Below are 26964 nucleotides of genomic sequence, written 5' to 3' on the forward strand. Positions count from 1 at the left end.
TTAGGCAGCACTTCCGGAGACCAGCCGTCCAATCACCGGCCGCTAGAGCTAAGATCTTAAAACCGGAAGTATAAAGCACGGAGAGAATAGGCCAATCAGAAAGCGAGCCCTCCCTGCCTGGGCGGGAGAGAAGAGAGGCTTCCTGGGGAGGGGAATGGTTCGAGTATCAGCCTGGGAGCCAATCAGAGGCCCACGCTAGAAAGGGGCGGAACCTGAGCCGAGCCGCTTGCGCCTCCACCGCCGCTGTCACCGCCGCTGTCACCGCCGTTTGTCTCTCTACCCGGCTGAGGAGATGACCGTGGGGAGGTCTGCAGGAGCCTCCGGCGGCGCTCAGTGGAACCATCAGGTGAGGGGAGAAAAAGAAGGAGAGGGATCAGGTCTGCACCCCGGAAAGGAAACCCTGAGGGAGCTGTTTGAAACGTTGCCTTGGAGACAGACGACCGGGGAGTGTCACCGGGGCGTGGGATTCTAGCCCGCACTGTTTGCAGACGTGAAGGCGGGCTCTTAACTCTTGAACCGCTTGCGCCTTGCGTCAGGGTCTTCATAGAATCGTAGCGGTGACCCTCAGTTTTCGCTTATCGTTTCAACCACCTCCAGGATTGTTGTCTCCATTTTGTATTATAGAGGAGAAAACAGGCACAGAAAGATTAAGAAATTTGCCCCCAAATTCAGAAGTGAAGTGAAGTGACAGTAGCTCAGTCGTGTCCGACTCTTTACGACTCTATGGACTTTACAGTCCATGGAATTCTCCAGGCCAGAATACTGAAGTGGGTAGCCTTTCCCTTCTCCAGGGGACCTTCCGAACCCAGGGATTAAAGTCAGGTCTCCCGCATTGCAGGCGGATTCTTTACCAGCTGAGCCACAAGGGAAGCCCCAGAATACTGGAGTGGGTAGCCTATCCCTTCTTCAGGAGATCTTCACGACCCAGGAATTGAACCGGGGTCTCCTGCATTGCAGGCGGATTCTTTACCAACTTTCAGGGAAACCCTCCAAATTCAGAGACAGAAAGTAAATTGGTGGTCTCCGGGCTTGAGGAGTGGGGATGGGTTAGGGAAAATAGGAAGTGACTACTAAATGCAATGAGGTGTTTTGAGAGTTGATTAAAAATTGACTGTGGTGATGGTTGCACAACTGAATATACTGAAACCCACTGAGTTGTACACTGAGTTGTATGAATTGTATGATATGTATGAATTATATCAATAAAGTCATTTTTTAGAAAAGAATTTTCCTAAAGTTACACGCTTTTCAGTAGCAAAATGAGGGCTAGGGCACACATACCTTTGACTCAAAATCCAGTGTTCTTTTTCAGTATGAGAGCCAGATCTTTGAGCACCCAGTTCAGCCCTTACCAGGTGTCCACTTGGAGACCAGAAACAGCCCTTCCCCCAACTGCAGCCAGTCAACCTGTGCTCTCATCATGGCCCCAGCCTGCCTCTCTAAGGATTTCTCTGCTACTGTCCTCTAACCACATTGACCCTCTTTCTACCTCTCCAAGAATCATTTGTTCCGGCCTCAGGTCCCTGCCTCAAGGCCTTTGCACTTGTTCTTTTTTTTTTTGAACCCCAAACCCTCTTTCCCCACATCTTGGCAAGTCTGACATTTTTCTCACTGATCAGGTGTCAACCTGAAAGTCCTCCACAGTGAGGACTTTGAAAGTGAAAATCATCCCAGGACTGAGAAAGTACAACTCAGACTGTAATAGACCCAGATGAGGCCAGCAGCAAGATCAGCAGAAATCAGTATTTCTCACAGGGCCACGTTGTAAAACAACTAATACCCCATACTTCTAAATGATTATGCTTACTTTCCAACTGCTTACCCAGCCCTACTTTGTTCTTGCCACCTTTTGAATAAAAATGGCTCATTCATCCACTTACTAAACTGCCCTCTTCATGACAGCATCCATCCAGAGTTGATCCCTGCTTCCCCTAATTCTCCTCAGAATCATTCAGGACAAACCAACCCTAGAAAAAGCCCTCAATGCCCACCCCAACCAAGTTTCCTAATTTCCCGAAGTGTGTGCTAAGCCGCTTCAGTCGTGTCCAACTCTTTACGACACTATGGACTATAGGTCACCAGGCTGCTCTGTACATGGCATTCTCCAGGCAAGAATACTGGAGTGGGTTGCCATGCCCTCCTCCAGGGGATCTTCCCCACCCAGGGATCAAACCCATGTCTCTTACGTCTCCAGCACTGGCAGGCTGATTCTTTCTCACTAGTGCCAGCTGGGAAGCCCCTTTAGAAGGTATTCTGTAAAAAGTTAATAAACCTAGTGCTGATTACAGGTACATTCCTAGTGGTCTTTATCTGATGGACTTTTATCAACAGAGAAGCTTCACATAGCCATTCCATCAGTCTATCACAGTTTTGTGGCTTTTATTGAATGATTACCATCTTACATTGTCTTTCTCCCTTCACTAGGATGTAAGCTTCACAAGAGTACGGACCTTGTCTTGTTCTCAACCCAATGCCCAACGCACATTCAGTTCAACCGCTCAGTTGTGTCCGACTCTTTGCGACCCCATGGACTGCAGTATTCCAGGCTTCCCTGTCCATCACCAACTCCCAGAGTGTACTCAAACTCATGTGTATCATGTCGGTGATGCCATCCAACCATCTCATCCTCTGTCGTCCCCTTCTCCTACCGCCTTCAATCTTTCCCAGCATTGTACATTAGACACCAGTAAATATTTTCTGAATGAAAGGAGTGTTTAAACTCAGTTAGATTTCCCACTTTCTAGGACTCTTTCAGCTAAACCACACTGTCTCTCCTGTTAATTACTCATTCCTAGTAAGAGGATGGGAATTAGCTAGCATATGAGAAAAGCAGAGGTGTAGACAGGGGAAGCCCAAAAAGGGAGATTGGCAACTAGTAGGTAAAACCCCCAAAGGGCAGGTCCCAGAGTGTGGCCAAGGTCACAGGTAGGATTCCTGGAGAGCAGGGTTGCATGGTGAAGGGAGGTACTCCACAAATGCTCACCACACTGCATGAACCAACTCAGCTCTGATTCCCTTTCCTGCCCTCCAACCAATCACAGCCTATATCCTGAGACATGAAATTTCTTTAAAGTAACTAACACATTTTCCTTGGTCCCCTACCCCAGTCCCTAATATATAGATTTATTTAACATGAAGTTAATAGTTATGTGTTGAAATCATAGTTTGACCCACAGTCTGTTCTATTTTGTTTTAGATATTTTCCCCCAAATCCTCCTCAGACACAGATGCAGACAAGGAGCTGAACGGGGATGGGCTGGTTTTGCCCAGGGCTGGCAAACTCAGTGAGTTCCTCAGTCCAGAGGAGGAGACAGACTCTACTTCTGACTCAACTGGGAGTTTTTTTGAGACTCTGCAGGCACTGAGGCAGAAAGACAGGTGGTGCCTGTTGGAATCCCTTTATCCATCTGACCCAGACAGTAATGAGAGCCTCTCTGAAGAGGATGAGGACCTGGAGCATTTCTTCCGAGACGAAGACAGGGGGAAGCCACAGGTGCAGTACCCCCCATCTGCGAGGTAAGGCAGCGCACAGCTCTGGCCAAGCCGCGTTGTGACTCTAGGCCTCATCTTCCTCCTCAGTAAAACAAAGACCTCCTTTTGCAAGTGCCGCTTACCCATGCTCCAGCTCAGCATCAGCCAAACGTGTCTGATTCCTACCCAGCAGTCCTTAATCACGCTGGGTAACCCTTAGTCAACTGAAACTTTGGGATTGATTAAAGAGATGCCTTTCCCAAATATGCTACCTCCCTGAGAATGGCACCAAGATCCATTTACCTTGCCAAGCCCTGCTCTATGCCATTATACTTTCTCTCTTGTAGTATTTCTTTTCTCCTCCCAATAATCCGGCAAGCAGATATCATTTTTGCCATTCTGCAGTTGAGGAAATGAGGTTCCAGGAGAACCTTGTTGGAGGCCACATAGCTGGTAATTGTTTGAAGCAAGTTTTGAACCTGGGCCTGACTCTAAAGCCCTCCTCCTCATCATTGCCCTCTTCTCTCTACCAAATGAAAAGATTAGAGTGCAAAGTGGAAAACTCTTAGATCAATTCTAAGAAGAGACTTCCTTCCTAGGGCTGCCAGGTTGGCCTGTGGGAAGGAGAGAGGCTGAGTTGAGAAAAGCGCAGGCAGTTTTTGTAGGCAGATGACTAGAAGCAATCAATCATCTGCCTACAATGCAGGAGACCCGGGTTCGATTCCTGGGTCAGGAAGATCCCCTGGTGAAGGAAATGGCAACCCACTCCAGTATTCTTGCCTGGAGAATCCCATGGACAGAGGAGCCTGGCGGGCTACAGTCCGTGGGGTCACAAGAGTCAGACATGACTTAGCGACTAAAACCACCAGCCACCAAACCAGAGGCCTATGGGGCTGTGATGTGAGGCTGATAAACTAGGTGTGACCTGATGGAAGTGGGGGGAAAGGCAGAGGATCTTGGAGGAGCTGGGCGTCCTGGCCGTCCCATCCTCCACGCATACAGCTGCTCTGTCCCCCAGGTGTGGCTCCGTGAGGCGCTGCAGCTCCTGGGTTACCCTGCCCTCCCGTACTCCCAAGGCTCAGCCGCAGCCACCGTCCAGCTCCAGGCCTCCCTCCCAGCAAAGAAGCATCAGCTCCTGGGTGTCGTCCATCACCGTCCCTCAGCCGTTCCGCATGACGCTGCGCGAGGCCAGGAAGAAGGCGCAGTGGCTGGCCTCCCCGGCCTCCTTTGAGCCCGAGAGGCGGCAGGCCGAGAAGCAGGGCCGGGAGGAGGCCGAGTGCCACCGGCAGTTCCGGGCCCAGCCCGTGCCTGCCCACGTCTACCTGCCCCTCTACCAGGAGGTCATGGAGCGCAATGAGGCGCGCAGGCAGGCAGGGATCCAGAAGAGGAAGGAGCTGCTCCTCTCTTCCTTGAAGCCCTTCAGCTTCCTGGAGAAGGAGGAGCGGAGAAAGCAAGCTGCTTTGCAGAGGGACCTGGCCGCCGCCGCCGCCGCTACAGCCAAAGTCCCCAAGCAGAAGGCCACCAGGAGGATCCCCAAGTCCATTCTGGAGCCAGCCCTCGGGGACAAACTCCAGGGTAAAGACATCCTTAACCTCCCGGCCCCCTCCCACCCGGAGGTGCTGAGTGGGTGCTGTGGAGGAGTGAGTTGGGCTCAGGGGTCAGCCTGGCCATGGAGATGGGCTGTTCGGGGGTGGCCCCATCAGAGACCTTGCTCAGTGCAGGCCCAGGCCATAGGTAGGGTTGGGTCGGCCGGTACAATAGGGGCACCTGGTTGGCAGAGGGGTAGGAGGCCCCAGGTTCATTCTGATGACCTCGTCTGTCTCAGTAAGTGGATGCCAAAACCTCTGTTGGCAGCACAGGCACCGGAGCAGAGAGCCACTGAGATGTCTGGGGACCAGCCTAGGCCAGTACCACTGCTAGCCAGCTGCCCCCAAGGAAAGGCCCCCTCCCACCTCCTGTGAGGTACTTATTTCAAGAAGCAAAGCTTCTTGACTCTGGCTTTATTCGCTCCTTCAGTAACACATGCCACACCCCAGGTGTGAAGAAACAGATGTGGAGTTTGTGGACAAGGGAGGGAGGCAGACAAATCATTACAAATGTGACGAGTCACTTGAAGGGGATAAAGGGGGAAGCCTGGGGGAGCCTGTGGAACATGTAACAGAGGGACCTGACTTAGAGTGTGGTGAGGCGTGGGAACAGTGAGGGAAGGTCCCCAGAGAAAAGTGAGCGTGGGGACTGACCCTGAAGGAGGAGCCGTGGGGGGGAATTAGAAGAAAAGCAATGAAGAGTGTATCAGGAAGAAATAGTAGCACTGAAGGTAGAAAGCTGAGCGCATTCAAGGCATGGAAAGGTAGAGGGGAAAGAGAAAGAAGAGGGGTGGGACAGACAGGCACAGGCTAGGCCTGGGGCCTTGCAGGCCACGGGAGGGAGTTTGGCCTTCATCTCAAGGGCAGCAGGGAGATACTGAAGGGGTTGGGTTTTGTTTTGTTTTTCAGACTTTATTTATTTATTTGGCTGTGCAGGGTCTTCGTTGCGGCATGTGGGATCTAGTTCCGCGACCTAGATCTGTTATCTGGATTGAACCTGGGCCTCCTGCATTGGGAGCGTGGAGGCTTAGTCATTGGGGTAGTCTCCACTGAAGAGTTTTAGGGTGGCTCGTGGTCAGATACACAGTTCAGAAATCTCACTCTGCTCTGGGGATAATAAAGGGGGATGGGCGAGCCCAGTGGGATTGTGATCTACAGAAGCCTATATCAGTGACTCGAGAAATTATGAAGCAGAGAGGACGAAAAGAGGCTGGCCCAGAGAGAGGTTAAGGAGGAGGAGACGGCAGAACCTGTGACTGACTGAAATGAGACAGGAGGCAGCAAGAGTGATGTGGGCTTGGGGAGTTGAGTGGACAGTGGGGCCTCTGCCCAAGAAGGGAGACCTGGGAGAGGAGCTGGGGTCTGGCCCATCCCTCCTGCTTCATCTCTGAAGAAGGCGCTGTAGAAAGTGCTAAGTGTAAATGGTAGCTGCTTCTGCAGCCTGACTGGCACATAGCAGTAGTGTCCTAGTCAACATTCATTAGGGCACTCTCTAGAAAAAAAGAGAAAAAAAAGGAAGTTGTAGTGTTTGCCATTTTCATGGAATAAATACTCCTATCATGGCCAATTTTAAGCTTTCCACATGGTGCCAACTGGCTTGCAAAATTCCTGGAAAGTTAATCACGGGTTCCAGCCTTGTTACACTCCATCATTGCAAGTATTTAAGAGGGAAAGCTCTCCAAACCTTTTGGTATGAAGCTTGGTCCCTTCTCACCCACTGCCACCCTGACTTCTCTTCCACAGAAGCTGAGCTCCTTAGGAAAATTCGCATCCACATGAGAGCCCTAGACATGCTCCAGAAGGCCTCCTCCCCCATCGCCCCCTCCAGCAGCCAGGCTGACCCACAGCCTCGAACAGCCACCCGCACCCGGGAGGAAAAGCTTGGGTTTCTGCACACTGACTTTGGATTCCAGCCTCGGGTGAATCCTGCTGTCCCTGATTACGAGGAGCTTTACAAGGCCTTCCAGAAGCGAGCTGCCAAGAGAAGAGACACCCGGGAGGCAACGCGCAACAAGCCCTTTCTGCTGAGAACCGCCAGCCTGTGTCACACGCGGAGGCCCTGTGATGTCGCCGCCTCCGAAGGTAGAAAGGTGAGAGCTCAGGCGGGAAGGCCAGGGCTGAGGCCCAAACACAGGAGGGCCCAAGTCTCAAAGGAAGGCGCTTCTCTCAACAGTTTTCTGTCTTAAAAAAATAAAAAGACACTGGCTCATCTGTAAGCAGATTCACAGATCCTAAATATTTATGACCACAAGAATACTTCCCTTCCTTTCTTCTGGGTAGAGGGACTTTGCAGAAAGAAGTCCAAGCAAGTCTGGAAGCCAGGGAGTTGGGATCCATTAGCCACGTCCCAGTACCAATTCCAAAGAACTCTTCTCTAATTAAAAACTTTGGGATTGATATCCAAGTCTTGGCCCTTAGATCTCATTACCCTTGTTTTAATCCCAAGAAAGAAATGAAGACTCTGACTAGTACTTCACCACAGTTGAATCCCAGTGAAGACAAGAAACTAATTGCACATGCTGTCCCACCAACATCAGCCTTTGTTTCTTCTAGGAATCTCCACAGCCACCCGCCACACGCCTGTCGAGGAGTCGTTCTCTGAATGGCCTTGCTTCCCTCTCTGCCAACACCCTCCCCGTACATATCACAGACGCCACCAGGAAGCGGGAATCTGCGGTCCGGTGAGTGGTCAGGCTACACGAGACTCTTGGTGCTCGGATCTTGGCCCAAATGCTGGAACGCACCCATCTGCTGAGCCTCCTCTCCTGTTATCAGAGAGACGGAGAAAGGGGTGAAAGGGGAGCCTCTGATCAGGACAGGAATTCATGTGACCCTCACACACTAAGTGCTGCAGAATGCCAAGCCATCACTCAGCCAGTATCCTTGGGGGAGTGACTTTGTGCTGGGCACAGTGTTAAAGTTGGAGATACCTTATGGAACCTATAGTTTAATATCTAGTCTGAAATACAGAAAAGCAAAGAAGCAACTATTATATCTTGTGAGTAGTATAATGATGGGGGAATATGGGGAACTGTAGGGGCACTGGGCAGCCTGGGTCTCTTGTAATAGATGTCTAAGGTGAAACCTGAAGAATGAGGAGTCAACCAGACAAAGGCTGGAAAGAAAGAAGTTTCCAAACAGATGGAGATTCATTGGTGAAAGAGGAAGCTATAGGAACAGGAATTCAGAGAAGCCTGAACCTATGTGTGTGACCCTGCCATTAAGATGAGGTATCCATGGCAGAGATTTGAGATTTTCTGATTCATCTTGGGGAACTATTTTAAGTCAGTTGGGAAACAGGAGCCCCCTCATTTTTAACTCTTTAACTGACCTGACAGTCCTGGCGGTGGTCTCATCCAGCCAGTGCCCCCAGCAGGAGTTCCTCCAGCAGGCCTCTGAGCTGAAGACAGCAGGCGTGGTCACAGTGTAACAGGTGGCTTAGCCCTGGGAGGACGGGCATCTCAGTGCCCTCCTGTGGGGCTCACAGGAGTGCACAGAATCTCCTTGGCTGCTGAAGACCCACAACAGGGATTTTAGAAATATATTTAGAATCTAAAGGATATTCCCTTCTTCCTCAAATTTCAAAGCTGCTAAATCAAGGCTCAGTGCATCAGTATTCTGAGGTCTCACTATGATAGGTCTCATGAACCAGAGGGTGGTCCACCTGCAGAGGATGTCCATGTCTGCGTTCTGGCAATAGGGAGTTTGACGTTTTAGCAGATTAAACTTCCCCACTCTCCTTCCTAGTATATCCATTTGAATATAAACATCCAACTGCAAGAGTCTTGACTTTTTTGGTAGAATTCTCAATAGTACCTTGTAGAATATTTACACAAACTGAATGCTGCAAGTTAACCCCAAATTGTCTGTGCATTGAAGGAGACCCATTTCCAGGTCTCTGTGGAAATGCAAATATGTATTCCCAAAGGACCATGAATTCAGGCACCTTCCAATCTACCATTTACAGCACAGTTGTCAAGGGCAGAGGCTTGGGAGTCAGACATCCTGGTTCTAATTTTGGCTTTCACTTACATGTTGGGTAGCTTTGAGCAAGTAGCTTACCCTCGAGGCCCAGTCTTGTTGCCTATAAACAGGGAGACTTACTGTCCTTACCTCAGATGGCGGCTGTTAGGATTACAAAAGCTAATGGCTATAAAGTACTTATTGGTGCTTGTTTGTACTTGGGTCAGTGTAGGTAGCTCAGCAAATGGTGGTTATTAGTATTACTGTTTCCAGATAGCAGGAAGCCTGAGTGTAAGAGTATTTTATCTCATGTCTTCCAGTTCAATTGATGAACTTCTTCTAGGGTAGAAACTCACTGTCCATGGTGCTGGAAAAGCTTCATCTGCCAGTGCATTTAAACACAGAATCTTATTCTTTCTGAAATCCCACTGTGGTAAATTAGTCACCTGTTCATAGAAAAAACCAACTGACTTTCCAGAGAGGTTACTAAGATTGCTTTAAATTATACCCAGGTTGGTCATCTGTATTTCTTCTTTGCCTCTTCCCTTTAGATGTTCACTTGAGAAAAAGGACAAAGCAGATGAAAGTACTCAGTGGTTGGAGATGCATAAAAAGAAGTGTCAGGCGATATCTAAATCTGTCACCTTGCGTGCAAAAGCCATGGATCCCCATAAAAGCCTGGAGGAGGTGTTCAAAGCAAAGCTGAAAGAGAATCGGTCAGTGTCCTCCATGTGTCAAAGGGATAACTATCTTGGGAGCCATTTGCCTTGAAAATGGGGTTATTACAGTAGGCTCCTGTAATCATAGTCAAGAATTTTGCCAGGTAGTTAGGAATTTCCAATGTCTATGGGAGTTACTCCATTTAACTGGAATTAAAGGTACTCCAGATTGGAAAAACCTGGAATTCACTCTAAAAGTCTTTATTAATTTCAGGAACAATGACCGTAAAAGAGCAAAAGAGTATAAGAAAGAACTGGAGGAAATGAAGAAAAGAATACAAAGGCGGCCGTATCTCTTCGAACAGGTTACCAAGGTAAATCTAAAGTATCATTTATTTTCTTGTCTTGGATGAGATGGCTCTTAGACATTATGAAACAGTTTAATATCTGGGTATTAAACACTTCCCTTAGGCTCAGAAAGATTCTAAATTTGGCTCATTTTATTATTACTACCTTTCCCAAAGTAAGTAGTGCATTGGTGAACACTGGACTGATTTCATCCAAGACTGGATTCCAAAGGCATTTATAAAGGGATATTTCTCTTCCTGGGGTTTTCACTATAGTTTACAGTTTGAATCAGAATGGAGGTTAGATCCTAGACATACAATTGACAGTCTGGCGCTGTTGGGAGTATCTCTAACTTGCTAACATCACCTCTCCTCCTGTAGTGCTGGTGCCCCGGGCATCCCCAGCCTCTAGAGCTGTGGCACATTTATAGGTCCTCAGGGGTTGGGATGCTTGCAAGTAACCCCACAAGGCCTCTTCCAGGTTATGTGGCTTTCTGACTGCAAGATTCTCTTTAATATGTTCTCTAGACTTTCAGGGAAGTTGGACTCAGTTGAGATTTCCCTAAGGAAGCTCTGGAGTTAACTTGAACAGCCTTAGAAAGGCCACCATCCCAGACAGCTTTGAGATGCATCAGACCCTGTAGATCTCTCTCCTCTCCAGAGTTTCAAACAAAAGTTGGCATTCTGTAGTGACCTGGATCCAAATGCTGGGCATTATCAGTGCATTACTGAGGCATTTCCTGGGTCCAGTCCTCCCTAGCTCCCTGCGTATTACACATACACACACTGGATTGTCTTGGATTTACTTAGCAACTTAGATTTCTAAGTAAAAATTTCTCATAATGAATTTTGCTCTTTATGTTAGCTTTTTCCTAGGAAGCTCACTCTCAGATCTCAAAAGATCTTTCACCACTCTGGGGAAAAATATCACTTAAACAAATATGCAAAAAATAACCCTTTTCTGGTCTACATACAGACCATCCATCCTGTTAAGAATGTTACTAGTGCACCTTATTTTCAGTCTGTTATACGTAAGTGTTCCTGATGATGGTTTGGTTGCTTTTGAATCTTAAATGTTTTTAGTCCATCTTTTTCATTGTTGTCTCACTTGGTCTTCCAAAAATCTGAATCCTTGGCTGGCAAAGGTGTGGTTCCCAAAACAGCAACTGGCATCTCCTGAGAGTATTAGAAACACAGAATTGCAGGCCCCATCTGAGAACTACCAAATGAGTATCTACATTGTAATCCGATCTTCAGGTAGTTCCTATGTACTTTGAAGCTTGAAAACGAGACTCTAAGTAATTTTCATACAAATCTGTGTACAGCATTAACGGTGGGGTGGTGGGATGGGAAAGAAGTATTAAAGCATACAGATTAAACAGGCAGTTTAGAATTAATCTGGTAATTCAGCTATAGCAGATTCATTTCTATTCCACAGGACCTTGCCAAAAAGGAAGCAGAACAGCGGTATCGAGACACCCTGAAGCAGGCTGGGCTGGATGAAGACTTTGTGAGGAACAAGGGTCAGGGCAGCCGGGCTCTACAGTGGAAGGAGCAGTGGGAAGTCGGTGATTGTCCCAGGTGATTGGGGTCATCCTGCAGCTCTCGAGCTGCATCTCTAGCAGTGCTGCTGGGAGGAAGCTTTAGAACACTCATTCATATTCTGAGGTCACAATCCTATACTAACAAGTATACTAAACCAGGAATCTCCAAGTAACACATTTAAATTTGGTGCGTAGTGCAGTTGTGAATAAAATATAACCATTGTATATTAGGTCTAGATTCCTTCAATATGAAACAGATCATTTTTCCAATTTCAGTCCAATGCCTTCACTTCTGAAGAAAAATCATGTATACTTTTACTTCCTATTAAATGTTAAATTACACTCTGACAAATGAAGACAGAAACCTTTATAGAGCCCAATAAAAGCTGTAAAATCTTGATCAAAGCCTTTCTTTTCCCTTTAGCATGGTCACCATGGCTTGTTCAAATCCAGAATTTTTAAAAAGTAACTCATTAGCACCAACTCCTCCATTGATATCATCTGAGTCAAAGGGAAAAAAGTACAGTATTTCCATTTCTCTCAAACTTTGTTTTGTTAAGTCCTAGCAGCCCTTTCCCTAATTCCTATCTCAGTTTTCCCCCTAGAAATTTGCCTTTATTATCACAGAGAATAATGATAATGTTGAAACCAAACTTATGCCTTACATGATGGTTCCTTTAAAACTTAAAATTGTATAATGCTTTAATTTATTCTGCAGCACTCATGAAACTACAAAACGTGGCAGCAGGAATCCACAGCAGGATTTAGAAGAATCTCTGGAACAGCTTTCAAGTCCCAAGAAAGAACTGGAGGAGCTGTCTTACAAATTACCAGATAATTTCAGAACACTTGCTTAATAAGGATACTTACAATACTGCTTTTGAATAATATCAAGCAGCAAACTTGGGCAAAACTTGGATTTTGAGTCATGGTTACTTCTGGAGAATGGGGGAAAGAAAAGTAGATAACAGAGAATGATCCAAGTTAAATCAAAGTGAAAAGTTCAAGATGGAGAGATCAGAGCTGATTAATGGTTCTTGTGCCTCACACTTAAGCATTTGTACAGAAAAAAGGTGTAAGCCTTCCTGGTCAGGAAACAAATGGGTCATATGGGCTAGCTGTAAGACAGCAGGAGATAGAAGAGAGACTTGAAAATATTGTCCTGCTGAACTATCAGCCTAGAATTGCCAGATAAACCACATTTTCAACAGAAACCAGAAATCTGCATGTTGGCAACTAATTTAAAAATTACTGGGAATCCCCTGGTGGTCCAGTGGTTAGGACTCTGCTTTCACTGCCAAGGTGTGGGTTCATTCCCTAGTCAGGGAATTAAGATCCCACAAGCTGCATGGCCCAGGCCCGCCCCCAAAAAAATTATTTGGAAATAATGTGGGGCAAAACAATTCACATTCGTGTATCAGATTTAGCCCATGGGGGATGACACCTTGGCAACCCAAAATACAGGGTTTCCAGTCTGAACACTATCGACATTTTGGGCCAGATGACACCTTTGGGTGAGGGAGCTATATGCTGTAGAATGTTCAGCAGCACCCATGGCCTGGCCTGGACTCACTAGATGCCGAGAGCACCCCTCTCCCCAGTTGTGACAACCAAAAATGTCTCCAGATATTGCAAAAAGTCCCCTGGGTGGCAAAATGTCCTTGGTTGAAGATCACTGTTCTAATATAAAAATAAGTGTAAGTTCTAGTATAAAATTGGCATTTTAAAAGTAGAAGTATGAACTCAGGGTAATTATGCATGTCATTAACAAACTAAGAACGATCACTGTAATTACTTTAAACAGCAGTTAATTCTTTGCTGTATCTGCTCAGAATGTGCCACTGTGTGCATGTATGTACTGTGTCAGCAAGAGGTTCAGTTTAATAAATTTGAAACTTCTTCTGACAGCCATGACGTCCTACTAGTAGGTCATCTTTGGACGCTTTTCTTCTCAGCAATAATAATTAGATATTCTCTCTCAGTAACTGTAAAGATAGGATGATAGCAAGAGTGCCTGCTCTAACAGGAGAACGTTGATCATGCTTTTTAAACTACCTTTCTGGAAAGATTCAAGAATATCTGTTATTACTGCCATTTTTCCAGACTCAAACACAGTCCTTTTGGTGATAACAAGAGTGATACTCTAATAACTACCATCTGGGTTTGTTAGTTGGAGATGAAGATGCTCGTGTGAGGTGCCCTAAGACTTCTGAGCTCAGTTTTACCTGCATGGACTCCTAAGCGTAAATCAGTGCCCCATCTTAAAGGGAAAGGCTGCATTATTTTCTTAATCTACTCTCTAAGAAAACAAATTTGTTTAAAACAAGGAGCCAAAAAACTGACCAGCTGTTTTATTTAAAGGAAAAACAATTGAAGCTCTGAATCATATGATTTTTAACTTAAAAAAAAAAACCAAAAACCTCTTAACATGCTACTGTATGTTCCATAAACAAAGAAAGCAAAGTGGCCAAGTAGAGGTGATTAGGACAAAAGAGTACCTCAGCTTGGGCCAAGCAGGGATTCAAGTAATTTATTTTTTTGCAGCCCAGTGGCGGAGAGTCTCTTACTCAGGTTGCTAAAGGGAGAATGTCACAACAGGACTGACATCACACCCTTCTCCAAAGCAACAAGGCATCTTGAAAGCTGAACTTCTTGGTGAAGTTTTATGGTTGGTGGCAGGATTTAGTTCACCCAAGTGAAAAGACAGCTCAGTCTGGGATGAAAACTCTTCAAAGGAAAACCTCCCCTCGACAGTCTTACTGAGAAACCGCAGCCAACACATAATCAAACTCACTTTTGGGAGAAGTCCATCCCAAAACTGTGCAGTGGGAAGAGAGGTAGGTCCAGTTACCCAGCCCATATTCACTGCTTTCTTCCTTGTCTGGATCAGATGGTAACCGAAGAGAAGCTCTCCTACATTCATCTTCTAGGCCAGGAAAGATGAACAGAGGCAAAGTGGGGTCCTTTTTTGTTTTGGTTCTGGCAAATTGTGAGCCATAAGCATCCTGTTCCTACTGAATGCACTCTGGGATCAGACAAAGCTGCTTTTCCGGGAGTCAGCACCCATGGCTCATGTCCGTCTTTCAGTTAAATCTCCTTGGTTTAGTAACTGTAAGAGATTAAAAACAAATCTGGAATAGTTACCAGTGAATAATAGGAAAAAACTCATACTAAGTGAAAGGTTTACAACTGGGGTGGGGAACACACTACAAGGGTGAGTCACGGACAGCTAGTTCCAAAGCAAGAGCCATGCACAGACTGATGGATCTCATTTATATACTGACCTTGGGACAGCACTTGGACCACTTGATGCTGTCATTTCCACTATGGCAGTAAGATATCCTGATAATAATAATAATATTCTATAAGCCAAATTTTTATTTGTGTAATCACACTCACTAGTCAGGCAAATCAGAACTGGTAGAACCAAAAATCTCGATCAGTTAACCAAGGTACTGTTAAACCAAAGTTAGTTAACCAAAGGCTACAGGTTCAAGTAGAAGTAAAAGGAATGGGGTCCTGCATGAAAACTACAACCCAGTCATGAAAAATCAGAGATTTCCTGGCCTTAAAATACCTTTCCTGTGATGAGGAAGACAAGCCTGAGAGTCTCCAATGGGGTGGACATTCCACTCTACACCCAGGGTTCCTACTGTAAAGTGGTTTTGTATAATAATTGATGAAACTGGGTTCTATTTTATTATGAAAACAAAACGAGAAGGGAATAATACAGTGAAAACAGGATAAACATTGAGCTTGTTATAAAATCTAATCAAATAAATTTTGAGCTGGAGATATATTTGGTGATCTTAATTTAGATGAAGGTAATTTACATAGTAGGCTTTAATGGTATGGAAGTTAAAGAAATTTAAAGAAAAGCATAAAACTTAGAGAAAGAAACTACAGATCTGATTTGATGCTGTATGGTAGAGATTAAGAATGGTATGTATTTCATCTAGACCGAGAGCCACATGTTTGCACTCAAACTTAGCGACGGCACTTTTGAGAAATGTTAAAGAACTGGTGATTTCTGTTTTCCTCCTCCTTTTAATTGGGAAATATTCTAAGATAAAGTCAAAGCTAGCTGGAAATCATTTATACTGGTTCTTAAGTTCAAGAATGTAAACTCAGTGGGGCTACAGAAACCCATTTGGGAAGACCTTCAGTCCACAAGAGGTCAAAAGCCCTTGGGTCTCTGCTGGGCCTGCACAGCGAACCCTCTAATTCTCAGAAGACCTGGCCACCCTGAAGGAAAATCAAAACTGTCCAATCTGAACCATCTGAGTGAGAGTTCACTTGTAGTTCTTCATATATTTTCCATGATAATTTCTGATACTTGGCTTGGTTGTTCTCTGATATTCTTGATAAGTTATCTTTATTTTTAGAGCATATTTACAGGAGTCCAATTAGAAGTCCATCAATAGATTCTTATAGGTCTGATCTACAATGCATGGTGATCTTTAAGAAACAATTTGGAATGGCTATGTGTTGTTTTAAGGTTTGCTACTGCCTTCTCCTGCTCTGGCATCTGAGAATAATCCCTAAGGAATCAATAATCCTCATTCACTGGTAGAATGGTCAGTTAGTAGCTAGACCCTGGATGAGGAAAAAGATGAAGCCTGGAGCCTTTGGAGGCTGATAGCTTGAAAAAAAAATGAAAGGTACTGGAGAATGTGACAAGCCTACCTTGAGAAGGAAAAGGAGGGGATGAACAATGGAAATACCTTGATGACAGGAAAATGACAGTGGTAGAGGAAAGTAAAATAAGTGAGGCTCAGACAGAAGTTTTATTTGTACACACAAGGATCCATGAGGAACACGTGACCGTGTAGGAAGTTCAGCTGCATCTAGGAGCAGCACGTTCCTCTGGTGGTGTCCACAATTAAGCGTCTGAGGCTCCCATCATAGGCCCTTGTGTTCTCCTGGGGTCAAGGGAAGTTTTCTTTTCTTTTTTTTAGGCAGTTTGTGTTATTGTGTCTGCCTGAGGCTGTCACTGAGCATCACCCAGACAAGGACACTTTGAAGCCAATTCCATGTTCAAGAGAACAAATGTATTATTACTGGACTTTATGCATACACAAAACTGACCATGTCATACCCCATTTAAAAACATGTCGTGTCTCCCCAGTGCCCCTAGGATAAAATCATGTCCTGTAAGACCCTCCAAGAGAGGAACCAGCTTGTCTTTCCTGCTTTCATTTTTCCATTCCACACCTTTCTCTCCATTCCAAGTCCATTGCACTCAACCCGTTGTGGTTCCATAGCTGGGCATGCTCCCTCTCACCTTCTGCCTTTGTATATACTGCTACCTTTACATCTGTTAAATTTCTTCCAAATCCCTCCCACGTCTCCATCAAGATGATTGCAATTCATCCCTCAGGTCTCAACTGAAGCTCTAAAATTTATTCCATGACTTCCCCCAAGACTAGCACGACTACCCTGAATAAAATCTGCTGGTTATTGACCTGTTGCCCTTCCCATTCTAAACTCTCCACACAGCACAACTGCAGGGCCATCATTTATATAGCTATGGAGTTATAAAAGGTAAAGGTCCTAACTCTGACTATAAGCTCTTTGAGGCAGGGATTGTATTTACTACTGTATAACCAGTACCCAGCAGGGTGCCTTGCGCTAAGTATGAGAGGATATCAAAAATTGTTGTTAATTTTATTGGGTATGATAAAAACATAATTACGAAAAACTATCTGTTAGAGGTATATACTGAAATATTTACAGATACATATATTAGTATCTGTTGAATGAATTAAGTCTTCATACATTTGGCATTTATTTGGGGTAATATGGAGTGCTTCAATTAAAAAAGGTATTTAGTAGTATGGGAGAGAAAAGCTCCAAAGTTTCAAACATTAAAAAGAAGAAAACACTGAGTGTTGTGGATTGGTGTGTCAGGTAATTTGTGCTAAGTACAAAGAGAAGGAAATGATTTTCCTGAATTGGTCAACCCAATAGTTAAAGTATTTCTTTTACAGAAGAATCACAGTTAATAAAAGCAGAAGGAAAAAAGACAATCAGGATATCACTGTTCAAGCCCTAATGAAAAAACAGATCTAGGCCATGATAAGTAATGGCTGCCAAAGCTTTGACATAACCCACTGGTCAATCTTGAGATCTGTAAGAGAACAACTGAATATTGTATCTCTCCTGATGAAACCTAGTAGGAAGTAGGAGAACCACCAACAAAATATTCTTGCCAAGGGAAAAACAAACAGGAACCTAATCAAGCCCCCAAAATGTAACTACCAGTTTCCAGGATATCTGTGGATAGAGAAGTGTATCAAGCAACAAAGGGAGTCAATCAGCTAAAATAAAAATGTGGGGAATTATACAGGACAAATAATCCAATTCGTTAAATAGATAGCTATACTGAAAAAAAGAGGGGTGGACTATTAGAAATAAAAAAAGAATTATTAACCAAACGCAATATATAGGCTTTGTTTGAATCCTAATTCAAACCAACCAACCATAAAAAGATATTTCTGAGAAAAAATTTAAAAGGCTAAATATAAGATATCAATAAATTATTGTTGATTTTATTGGGTATGATATAGATATAATTATGAAAAACTTTATCTGTTAGAGGTATATACTGAAATATTTACAGATGAAATATCTGTGACTGATTTAAAATACTCCAGTATAAATAAAAACATCAACAGCAAACAGTAGGAGGGGAGTGATAAGAACAGCAGACAGTTAATTGTTGAAGATGGGTAGATACCGACCTGGGTTCATTATACTAATCTCTTCCTCAGTATATATACTCTTTGAAAACTTCCATAATAAAAAATTTTAGACAGATATATGAAGCAGGGAAAAAAATAAAGGAAGGCTCCACGTGAGACATGTTTCAAAGTAATCACCAGAAGAAGGAGACTTAGGAAAGAACCAATGATGACAAATAACAAAAGCTTTCAATATAACATAAGCAAGAATGAAACAACGGGTCACAATGATAAATACAAGGAAGGGTTCTGGCAAAAACAGCATGCTCAGAGCCTTGTGAACTTGGGTGTCCTCAGAAATATTACAGAAAAATTGAGACTACTCAAATAGGAGGCAGGGTCATTTCAACACTGTAATGGTGGACTGTGGTCTAAAGGTTATAACGAAAAGTAAAAGATACTCTAATGCCAAAGCCATGATATACAGGCTTTGGGAAAAGCATGTGCATATAAAATAAGCTCATGATGAAGTCATCTACCTCCACAACACAAGGCCAGTAGAAGGACAATCCAAAGATTCTAGAAGCCCAACTGGTTTTCATTGTTTTCTGGATCAGAACCAAGCAAATAGAGTAAGGGGTTCTTAGAATCAACCTGAAAGCCCTCTTTGATTTAGGTAATAGTTCTTACTCAACAAACAAGTGGACACATTCCCATATGCTCAGTTGGTTCAGCCTGGTTATCTCCCGGACAAACAACCCTGGCAAAATGAATGATAAATTAGGGCATGTGTATCAAGGAAACTAAAGTTGAAAGCCCCAGATGTGAAGGACCAATTTCTCAATTCAGGAGACCCTAACACTCAGGTTAGCTTAAAGGAAGATATTCTAGTCCAAGTCACCAGGAAAGGGAAACAAGAATGTTTTTCAGATCCTCTGAAGTAGATTCCCAATCATTCCCCATCTTACTCTCCACAGAAACAAAGTAAGGGCAAGAGACAGATTTACCTCCTGTGGATTTACAGCAGTTAAGACAGAAACCTCGTATGACTGCCGCCCCGACTGCATGGTCACCAGGTGATGTGTCACATCAGGCACTGAAGACAGGGGGCGCGGGGATCCTTCAGCAAGCACCTCTGAAACAGCAGGAAAAGGTTTCAGTGCAAAGTGAATCCAAAGATTTCCCTACCTTCATTAGCAAGTCTCTCATTAAGAACTCTCAAAACTGTTCCCCGAAAAACTGATTCCCACATTCCTGTTTCTTCCAAATTAATTCCTGCCTGATAATCATTATCAGTGAATTTGGAAAGTACTACAAAAGGGGGATGGGAAGAAAAGGTAAAGAATCTTGATGTAACAGCTGACCATTTCTCAATACGCAAATTTTGAGTAATATGGCTTCAGCACTATTAGCTGAATTAAACTGCATATGAATCAGGGACTCAGAGCCAACCAGCAAAGCAGTCACCAGTAATGGAAACAGCACAGTAAGTGCTGATCAAGTGCTTAAACCTGGCTCCAAGGTTCCTACTCATTGTCTCTTCCTCTTTTGAGACCTTCCTTAAGGCTGGCTAAGGAGCCCCATGCCATTTTTATGCCTCATGCTTCAGTTATCCACTAGTATAATTTATGAAACAGAAGAGGCTTATTGTGGAAGCGCACACTCTGCCTTGTGTGCTCCATATGTAAGTTACACAAATATGGTCTTTATACCCAAAACTGACTGAGGTATGAGTAAGGAAAACACAGGATCTGACTTATTAAATGTTTATCAGCAGAATCACCATGAAGATCTTCTGGAAACAGCTTACACATAAACCACTTAGCTCTCAAATAAATTAAGAGGGCTTTTCTAGTTTACATTGCTCTTCCAGGATACCACATAACTTAATGTTTGCTTAAAACACTACCTTCTACTCACTCAGTGTTGTTTCCCAAATGTAAGTTTTGACTTCTCAACTAGTTTAAGGTCCCTGTCTTCTACTTTTATCTTTCCCATGGTGCCAGGTACACAAGTAGGCACTGAATAAATGCATGCTGACCTCACCTGTTAAGTTTTTCAGAGAAGAGGGCCTGGCCTGTGTAACTTGGGTGAACTTTCTATACCAGAGAGGAGCAACTGTTTCCTACACAGCCCTTTCTTTTCTCCAGAAGGTATGGCTTTTGAAGGTATGGAGAAATTGCTTTAATTCTCCTCTGTAAAACCTGGTTATGTTCTGTTTAAATGTTTTAAAAGTTAAGTTCTTCCATAACTGCAATAGGAAAGATAGAAATAATTGGGCTAGGATGCTAGGATTATGGATAATTTTCTTCTTAAAACTTTTTATTCTTTTGTTACATTATCTTTTCAATGAAAAAAATTTTTCTTAAAGATTCACTTATCCACTTCAGAGACAACACAAATGGTAATCATGCCATTTCTACTCACAAGAAATGAAATTAATTAAAACCTCCGTTTCGGAGAAAACCCCATTCCTTAGTCCCTAGTTGCAGCCAGTTTCCCCAAACAAAGGCGAGTTGAAAGTCTTACCATCATCAACTCCTAGGATAGAATTGGTATTTGGTAGGTTCAAGGACTCTCCACCAAGGCTGGGCTGAGAATTCATAGACACCAGGTTTTTACTGGTTACTGAAGCCTCTTCAAGCAAACTACTGCCCATTAGTGGCTCAGCTGCACAGAGAATAGGATGTGAGAGACATACAGCACTCAAGGCTGTGCCTGGTCCCCATTGTCCTTCAGGGGAAGCTGGCCTTTTCTTTCAGAACTAAAAGTTAACCTGTATCTTGGATGTCACCTCCTATTTCACTTACTTTTGGGAAGCAAAAATAAACCTAGAAGGGAAGAAATGAGCCTCATGGATAAACACCCTTGCTAGTGATCAGCATCTAGATAATTAACATACGATATAGGATGGGTGCATCCCTAAAAAGGAGTATTCAGAATAAAATGATTAAGGAAAGACATAGAAAGGAATAACAATAAAATGTATTATCAAATTTAAGTTAGGGTAAAAAAAGGGGAGTCATGACTGATAAGTAAAAAATGCTTAAACTACTGTCATACAGAAATCTTCACCACAGTGACACACAAGTGCTGGTTCGTGCATCAGCACCAGTTACCACCGAATTCGCTAGAGGAACTTTAAAACTATAGACTCTGGGGTTTTACTCCCAAGGAATCTCATTTATCAGGTTGTTTGGTGTTGCTGGATGGGAGGGGCAGACAAGCAATATAAAATATATGTTTTAAAAACCTGCAAACAATTTTACTGTACAGCTAAATTTGGAAACCTCTAGTCCACCAAATGAAACCAGTCTCTCTACCCAAAACAGAAGCAGAAAATTTCCATATTAGACAGGCCAGTTATTTGCCTCTTTGAACCCCCAAAATATAGCCCTCCCTCTACCTTCTTCTCCTTACCAGCTGGTTCCTGCTCTTGACTCCCAGCTGCTCCCATCTGCAAGTGATGCTTTCTCATATGCACATTCCTGCTCCCACTCTGAGAGAAGGTCTTTCCACAGACTTGACATTGATGTGGCTTCTCTCCTGAAACACAGACCAAAGAGACAGGGTGCATTTCTGACAGTAAGAGAATGGACTCAAGCCCTAGATGGAGAAGCCCAAAGGATGTCAAACTAAACACGAAGAGGCTGCTCCTTCTCGCATTCCCCAGGCTCTCAACTGCAGTCCCCGGGGGAAGGCTGGAAGCCACCAGGTGGGCTTAGTATACTCACTGCTCCCAGCCTCGGAGGCTCTCCAGACCCACTGGACTGCTGCTTCCACAAAACAACCTCTCTGGTATAAGGCCATGGGAGACACAGAAGATTTCCTACTCCTTTCAGATACAGTCTTCCATGAACTTCAAGGACATGCACTATCCTCAAGGATTCCAACCCTAGATTCATAATACACCTCTATCTCAATTCCTGCCACAACTCTCAGTCTTCAACATTCACACTGGTGGTTCTTGTACACAGTGATCTGAACCATCCCGTATGTCCTCAAGTCTGAAACCCTAAATCTCCATTTTACCTACCTGACAACCACACCTAGGGCAGCGTCAAAGACTCTTGGCCTACATCTAAGTAGTAGATAGCAAAAACTAAGTGAAATGACCAGAAAATTTCCAGAAGAGACAAAATCTATAGAGGCAGAAAGCTGGTCAATGATTGCCTGGATGTGGGGTGGGAGGAGGAACTGACAGCAAAGGGCACAAAGGAACTTTTGGTGTAATACAAGTGTTCTATAACTGGATTGTGAGGATGACCGTATAATCCTATATACTGTCTAAAAAATCACTGATGTGTATATTTACAATAGGTGAATATTAAGGTATTATAGGTCTAAAAGCTGTTAAAAAGTAAGTATAATGGGGACTTCCCCGGTGGTCCAGTGGCTAAGATTTCGAGCTCCCAATGCAGGGGGTCTGGTTCAGTCCCTGGTCAGGGAACTAGATTCCACATGCCGCAACTAAGAGTTCACATACAACAACTAAAGATCCCACATACTGCAGTGAAGATCAACGACTGCATGCTAAGATGCGGTGCAGCCAAATTAATTAATTTTTAAAAATAACTATAACAGACTGAAATATAGTGAACATATAGAAACACGTGAATTCAAAATAATACTAGCAAAAGAGAGAGAAAAAGCAGTGAAAGTAACACTACTAGAAATAATCAGAGCACCAACTTCTTATTCTGAAACTCAGTTAAAAGAATTACATATGTATCCTTTCATGTGCAAATTACCAAATAATCCTAGTCAATAGAGATCTATTATACAGAATAATTCCAGCTAACAAATGTGAATAACAAAATTAGAAAAATTAACATTTTATAACCCCAATGAAGTAACGAATTTAGGCATATTCAAAAGATGAAATCATTACGTCAAAAGGTTGCAAGGGAACGTTACAATGAGGGGATTAAGGTGTTAACCACCTGAACCAACTGATCAACTGTGACAACCAAGCTCTGTGTGCCTCCTGAGGTGATGCAAAATGAAACCCATACAACCACACATAACATACCCTTGCCAAAACCTTTGAACCTTTTAGGAGATATAGGGGAACAAGTTAAATGACACAAAATGAGGTAAACCAACACATCCAGAACGTGAGATGAACCATAGGACCTGACTGACTCTGTTGTGCTCTAAGTCTAGAACATGAAAATCAGAAAGTATAGACAGATCTATATTCAGGACTTTTTAGTCAAATGCAATAACTGGACCTTTTTTGGGTCCTGATTTAAACAAATCCACTTTAAAAGATGTCTTTGAGACAACTGGAAAAAAATTAAACATGGACTGAGTCTGAGATAAAACCAAGGTGTTATTGTTAATTTTGATAGATTATGGTAACGGCATTATTGTTACATAAAAAAGTGTTTTTCTCTATTTTTATGTAAGTTTGACAAAATTTTACATAACAAAGAATAAAATGAAAACACTCTGTAAGCCAAACAAAACACACCTGGAAGTCCACATCTAACCCACTATTAGTTTGCTACCTCTACTTAGAATTTGTCATATTAAAACCCTGCTCTACCTCTAGGATCTCAGCTCTGAAATTCACATCCCTGACTGATTATACCTCTCCAACTCCCTTGCTCCCATTAAACTGCTTTGTTGTCTTTATGACAAATAACTTATAGTTCCTTCTCTCCATTCCTCTCATTCTGGCTTCCCTCTGCTTTCCATGGCTAGCCATTTGAACAAGTTCCTGATTCCATTCCAGAATCTCACTCTACTTCGAGTTCACTTCTGCCTTGGCAAGTCTCTGAATAACTCCATGTACCATATCTGATGTAATGAAGAAGTACCCAGCATACTGCCAAGTAAATTTATTGATTTCCTCAGAGAAAGGTCTCAATCAGAAAGCAGTTCAATAGCTCAGCTGAAAATAATAATTAGGTTCTTTTCCCCTTGATTATATGACCCTTTGAATGTAAGCATCAGGGGCCTTGATTTCTGATTCTGTCAAGAAAGGGAGGAAAGCAAGGCATCTGTTTCTCTTTAGATTTCTTTATACTACTCCTCTAACCTTTTACCCGGAGAAGGCAATGGCACCCCACTCCAGTACTCTTGCCCGGCATATCCCATGGATGGAGGAGCCTGCTAGGCTGCAGTCCATGGGGTCATGAAGAGTCGGACACGACTGAGCGACTTCACTTTCACTTTTCACTTTCATGCACTGGAGAAGGAAATGGCAACCCACTCCAGTATTCTTGCCTGGAGAATCCAGGGACGGGGGAGCATGGTGGGCTGCCGTCTATGGGGTCGCACAGAGTCGGACACGACTGAAGCGACTTAGCAGCAGCAGCAGGAGCAACCTTTTACCCTTTTGGCTCTCCATCTTCCCTGAAATCTATGAATGGTACCTGAGTGAACCACCAAATGTTTTCGAAGACTAGAATACTCAGCAAAGGAACGGCCACATCCTTGGGCTTCACAAAGGAAAGGCTTCTCTCCTAGAGACAGAAAATGAGATAAAGACTCAGTCTTTTGATGAAATGACTTTTATTCTCTTTTCCCACCAATCTTTTCCTGTTTTCAATCACTTACTCTGATTTATTGAATTCATGCTATATATTTCAACTGGACTATCCAGCAGGTATCACCTCTCAGTGATCTTCTGGTACACAGCTCCACCCTGCCACCCTCCTTTTCTTTAGAGTGGCTGCCTCTGAACATAATACCTCCTTCTCCCTCCTCATGGACTGAGCCCCAGCTGCACTGAACCACCTTCTTACGTGATCCTATCCCTTCTGAGAAAAATCAAGAAAACAGTGTATATGCTCTCAGAATTTTTACCTTACATCAATTCTTTAAGATTCGGTTTTAAGATTAAGAATACGTATTTTTAAAGCTTATAAAATAGGTATTACACAATCCCATCTTATAAAAACAATTGTCTAGTCAGAGATATACAGAAAAACCTGTTACAATATGTTAACAGTAGTTATATCACAATAGTGGTATTACGGTTTATTTTCTCCTTTGTGCTTTTCTGTAATTCTCATTTTCTACATTATTGTTATTTTTAAAATGAAAGATGCATGGTGAAAACTGAAGCCTGACAGTATTATTGACTTTCTGGCTCTGATACTGCACTATGGTTACACGGCACTTTGGGCAGAAGCTGGGTGAAGCACAAATAGAATCCTTTGTACTTTTTTTGTGACTCTTCATGAATCTATAAATATTTCAAAATAAAAAATGAAAAAAATCAGAGATGCAGTCTATATTTCCCAACGGTCACAACCTAGTGAGAAATAAACATATTCATAAATAACTTTAATATAAATTTCTTTATAAAAAACTGCTTATGTGTATTTATAATGGGAAGAAATTCCTACTGTGGTTAAATTTTTTTAAAAAGCTGAATTTAAGTTGCTCTTAAAAAGTGACAAGGATGAAAGGAAATTTCAGGACAAGAACTAGTATGAGCACAGCCTTGAAATGAGAGTGCCAGAGCAAGTTCAGAAAATGATAAGTGTGAAGTAAGTGTGTGTGTGTATATATATATATATTGGTCTTTGCCCCTGGTTCCTGACACAAAGCTCTTAAACGCTTGTACACAGGGGTGCTATAATTTTTTGTTCTAACATTTAGTCTTGGATCCCAGCTCCTAATGCAGAGCTCCTAAACCCCTTGTAATTTTTTCAGTGATAACACCACTAGGATAATCTGCTCTTCTAATATTTGGTCTTTGATCATGATTCCTGACACAGAGTTCCTAACCCCTTGGAATTTCCTAGGTGATAGGAATGTATTTTGTTCTAATGAGATGACTCTTGGTGGGCTCCTGGATGAGGGCTAATCACCAGATTAGAAGCTTGGAAATTTCAGCTCCACCCCCAGTTTTCAGAGAGGAGAGACAGCCTGGAAATGGGTTAATGATGAATCATGCCTACGTGATGAAACCTCCATAAAATTCCCAAAAGTACAGAGTTCAGAGAGCCTCTGGGCTGGTGAACAGGTCTATGTGCCAAGAAAGTGGCATACCCCAACTCCACAGGGACAGAAGCCCCTATGCTTGGGACTCTTCTGGACTTCACCCTCATGCATCTCTTTATCTGGCAACTCATCTGTATCCTTTATCATATCCTTTATTACTTAATAAACTGGTAACACGTTTCGCTGATTTCTGTGAGCTGTTCTAGCAAATAATCAAATCCCTAGTGGGGGAGGAGGTTGTCATGGGAACCTCCAACTGGTAGCCAAGTCAGACTGAGGTTGAAACTGACATCTGAAGTAAGTGGCAGTCTTGTGAGGCTGAGCATGTGAGATCTGACGCTATCTTCAGATAGTGTCAGAATTCAGTTGTTCAACTGTAGACACCCAGCTGGTGTTCGGTTTAGGAAAACACATCTGGTATCAGAACTGTTATGAGTGTGACAGTGTGAGAGAGTAAAGGAGAAACATGGAAATTCAGCAAGTAAGGCTGGCATGGTGACAAGACAGGAGCTGGGCCTTGATGGAGGAAGGAGCACAGCTCTAGACTGCACTGTTCTTTCAGACTGTACCACACAGTTTAAGGCTTATGATTTCCCAGTGGTCTGTAACTTTCTGGAAAGCATATCTGTATACTCACACTAACCTCAGAATGCTATGCACTCCAAAAGTTGCCAAATGAGTAAAAAATATATTCATATATATGATAGAATGTCAGGAAAACAGAAAATTCCAGCTAATAAATAAGGTTA

At 43.3% G+C, this 26964-nt stretch overlaps 2 protein-coding genes across 5 annotated transcripts in view; one reads left to right on the plus strand and one right to left on the minus strand.

The window, feature by feature from the left end:
- Positions 1 to 189: 189 nt before the first annotated feature.
- Positions 190 to 13484, plus strand: FAM161B (FAM161 centrosomal protein B). Its single transcript, XM_070377526.1, has 9 exons — positions 190 to 346; positions 3197 to 3516; positions 4490 to 5046; positions 6801 to 7147; positions 7611 to 7738; positions 9572 to 9736; positions 9954 to 10053; positions 11465 to 11607; positions 12289 to 13484. Exons 1-9 carry the CDS (start codon positions 293 to 295, stop codon positions 12425 to 12427), a joined length of 1953 nt encoding a protein of 650 aa, XP_070233627.1. The 5' UTR covers positions 190 to 292; the 3' UTR covers positions 12428 to 13484.
- Positions 13485 to 13906: 422 nt separating this feature from the next.
- Positions 13907 to 26964, minus strand: part of ZNF410 (zinc finger protein 410) — a 42356-nt gene continuing 29298 nt past the window's right edge. For 2 of the 4 annotated variants that reach the window (XM_005893809.2, XM_070377532.1), the window contains 5 exons: positions 24637 to 24726; positions 21674 to 21799; positions 20783 to 20923; positions 19261 to 19388; positions 13907 to 14679 (listed from right to left, as the gene is read on the minus strand). In XM_005893809.2, the coding sequence (XP_005893871.2) occupies positions 14641 to 14679; positions 19261 to 19388; positions 20783 to 20923; positions 21674 to 21799; positions 24637 to 24726 (524 nt within the window). In that variant the 3' untranslated portion in view covers positions 13907 to 14640. Of the gene's footprint in view, positions 14680 to 14854; positions 14913 to 19260; positions 19389 to 20782; positions 20924 to 21673; positions 21800 to 24636; positions 24727 to 26964 lie in introns of all 4 variants that reach the window. The other 2 variants (XM_070377533.1, XM_070377534.1) reach the window with 2 other exon arrangements.

This window comes from Bos mutus, chromosome 10 (assembly GCF_027580195.1).
Source record: "Bos mutus isolate GX-2022 chromosome 10, NWIPB_WYAK_1.1, whole genome shotgun sequence".
NCBI classification, from domain to species: Eukaryota; Metazoa; Chordata; class Mammalia; order Artiodactyla; family Bovidae; genus Bos; species Bos mutus.

What these genes read in the sequence shown, in the direction of transcription:
- FAM161B (XM_070377526.1), top strand. Translation starts at nt 293, where the DNA reads ATGACCGTGGGGAGGTCTGCAGGAGCCTCCGGCGGCGCTCAGTGGAAC. An exon ending in CAGTACCCCCCATCTGCGAG is followed by an intron (nt 3,517 to 4,489) that starts GTAAGGCAGCGC and finishes TCTGTCCCCCAG; the next exon opens with GTGTGGCTCCGTGAGGCGCT. An exon ending in AAGCGGGAATCTGCGGTCCG is followed by an intron (nt 7,739 to 9,571) that starts GTGAGTGGTCAG and finishes TCTTCCCTTTAG; the next exon opens with ATGTTCACTTGAGAAAAAGG.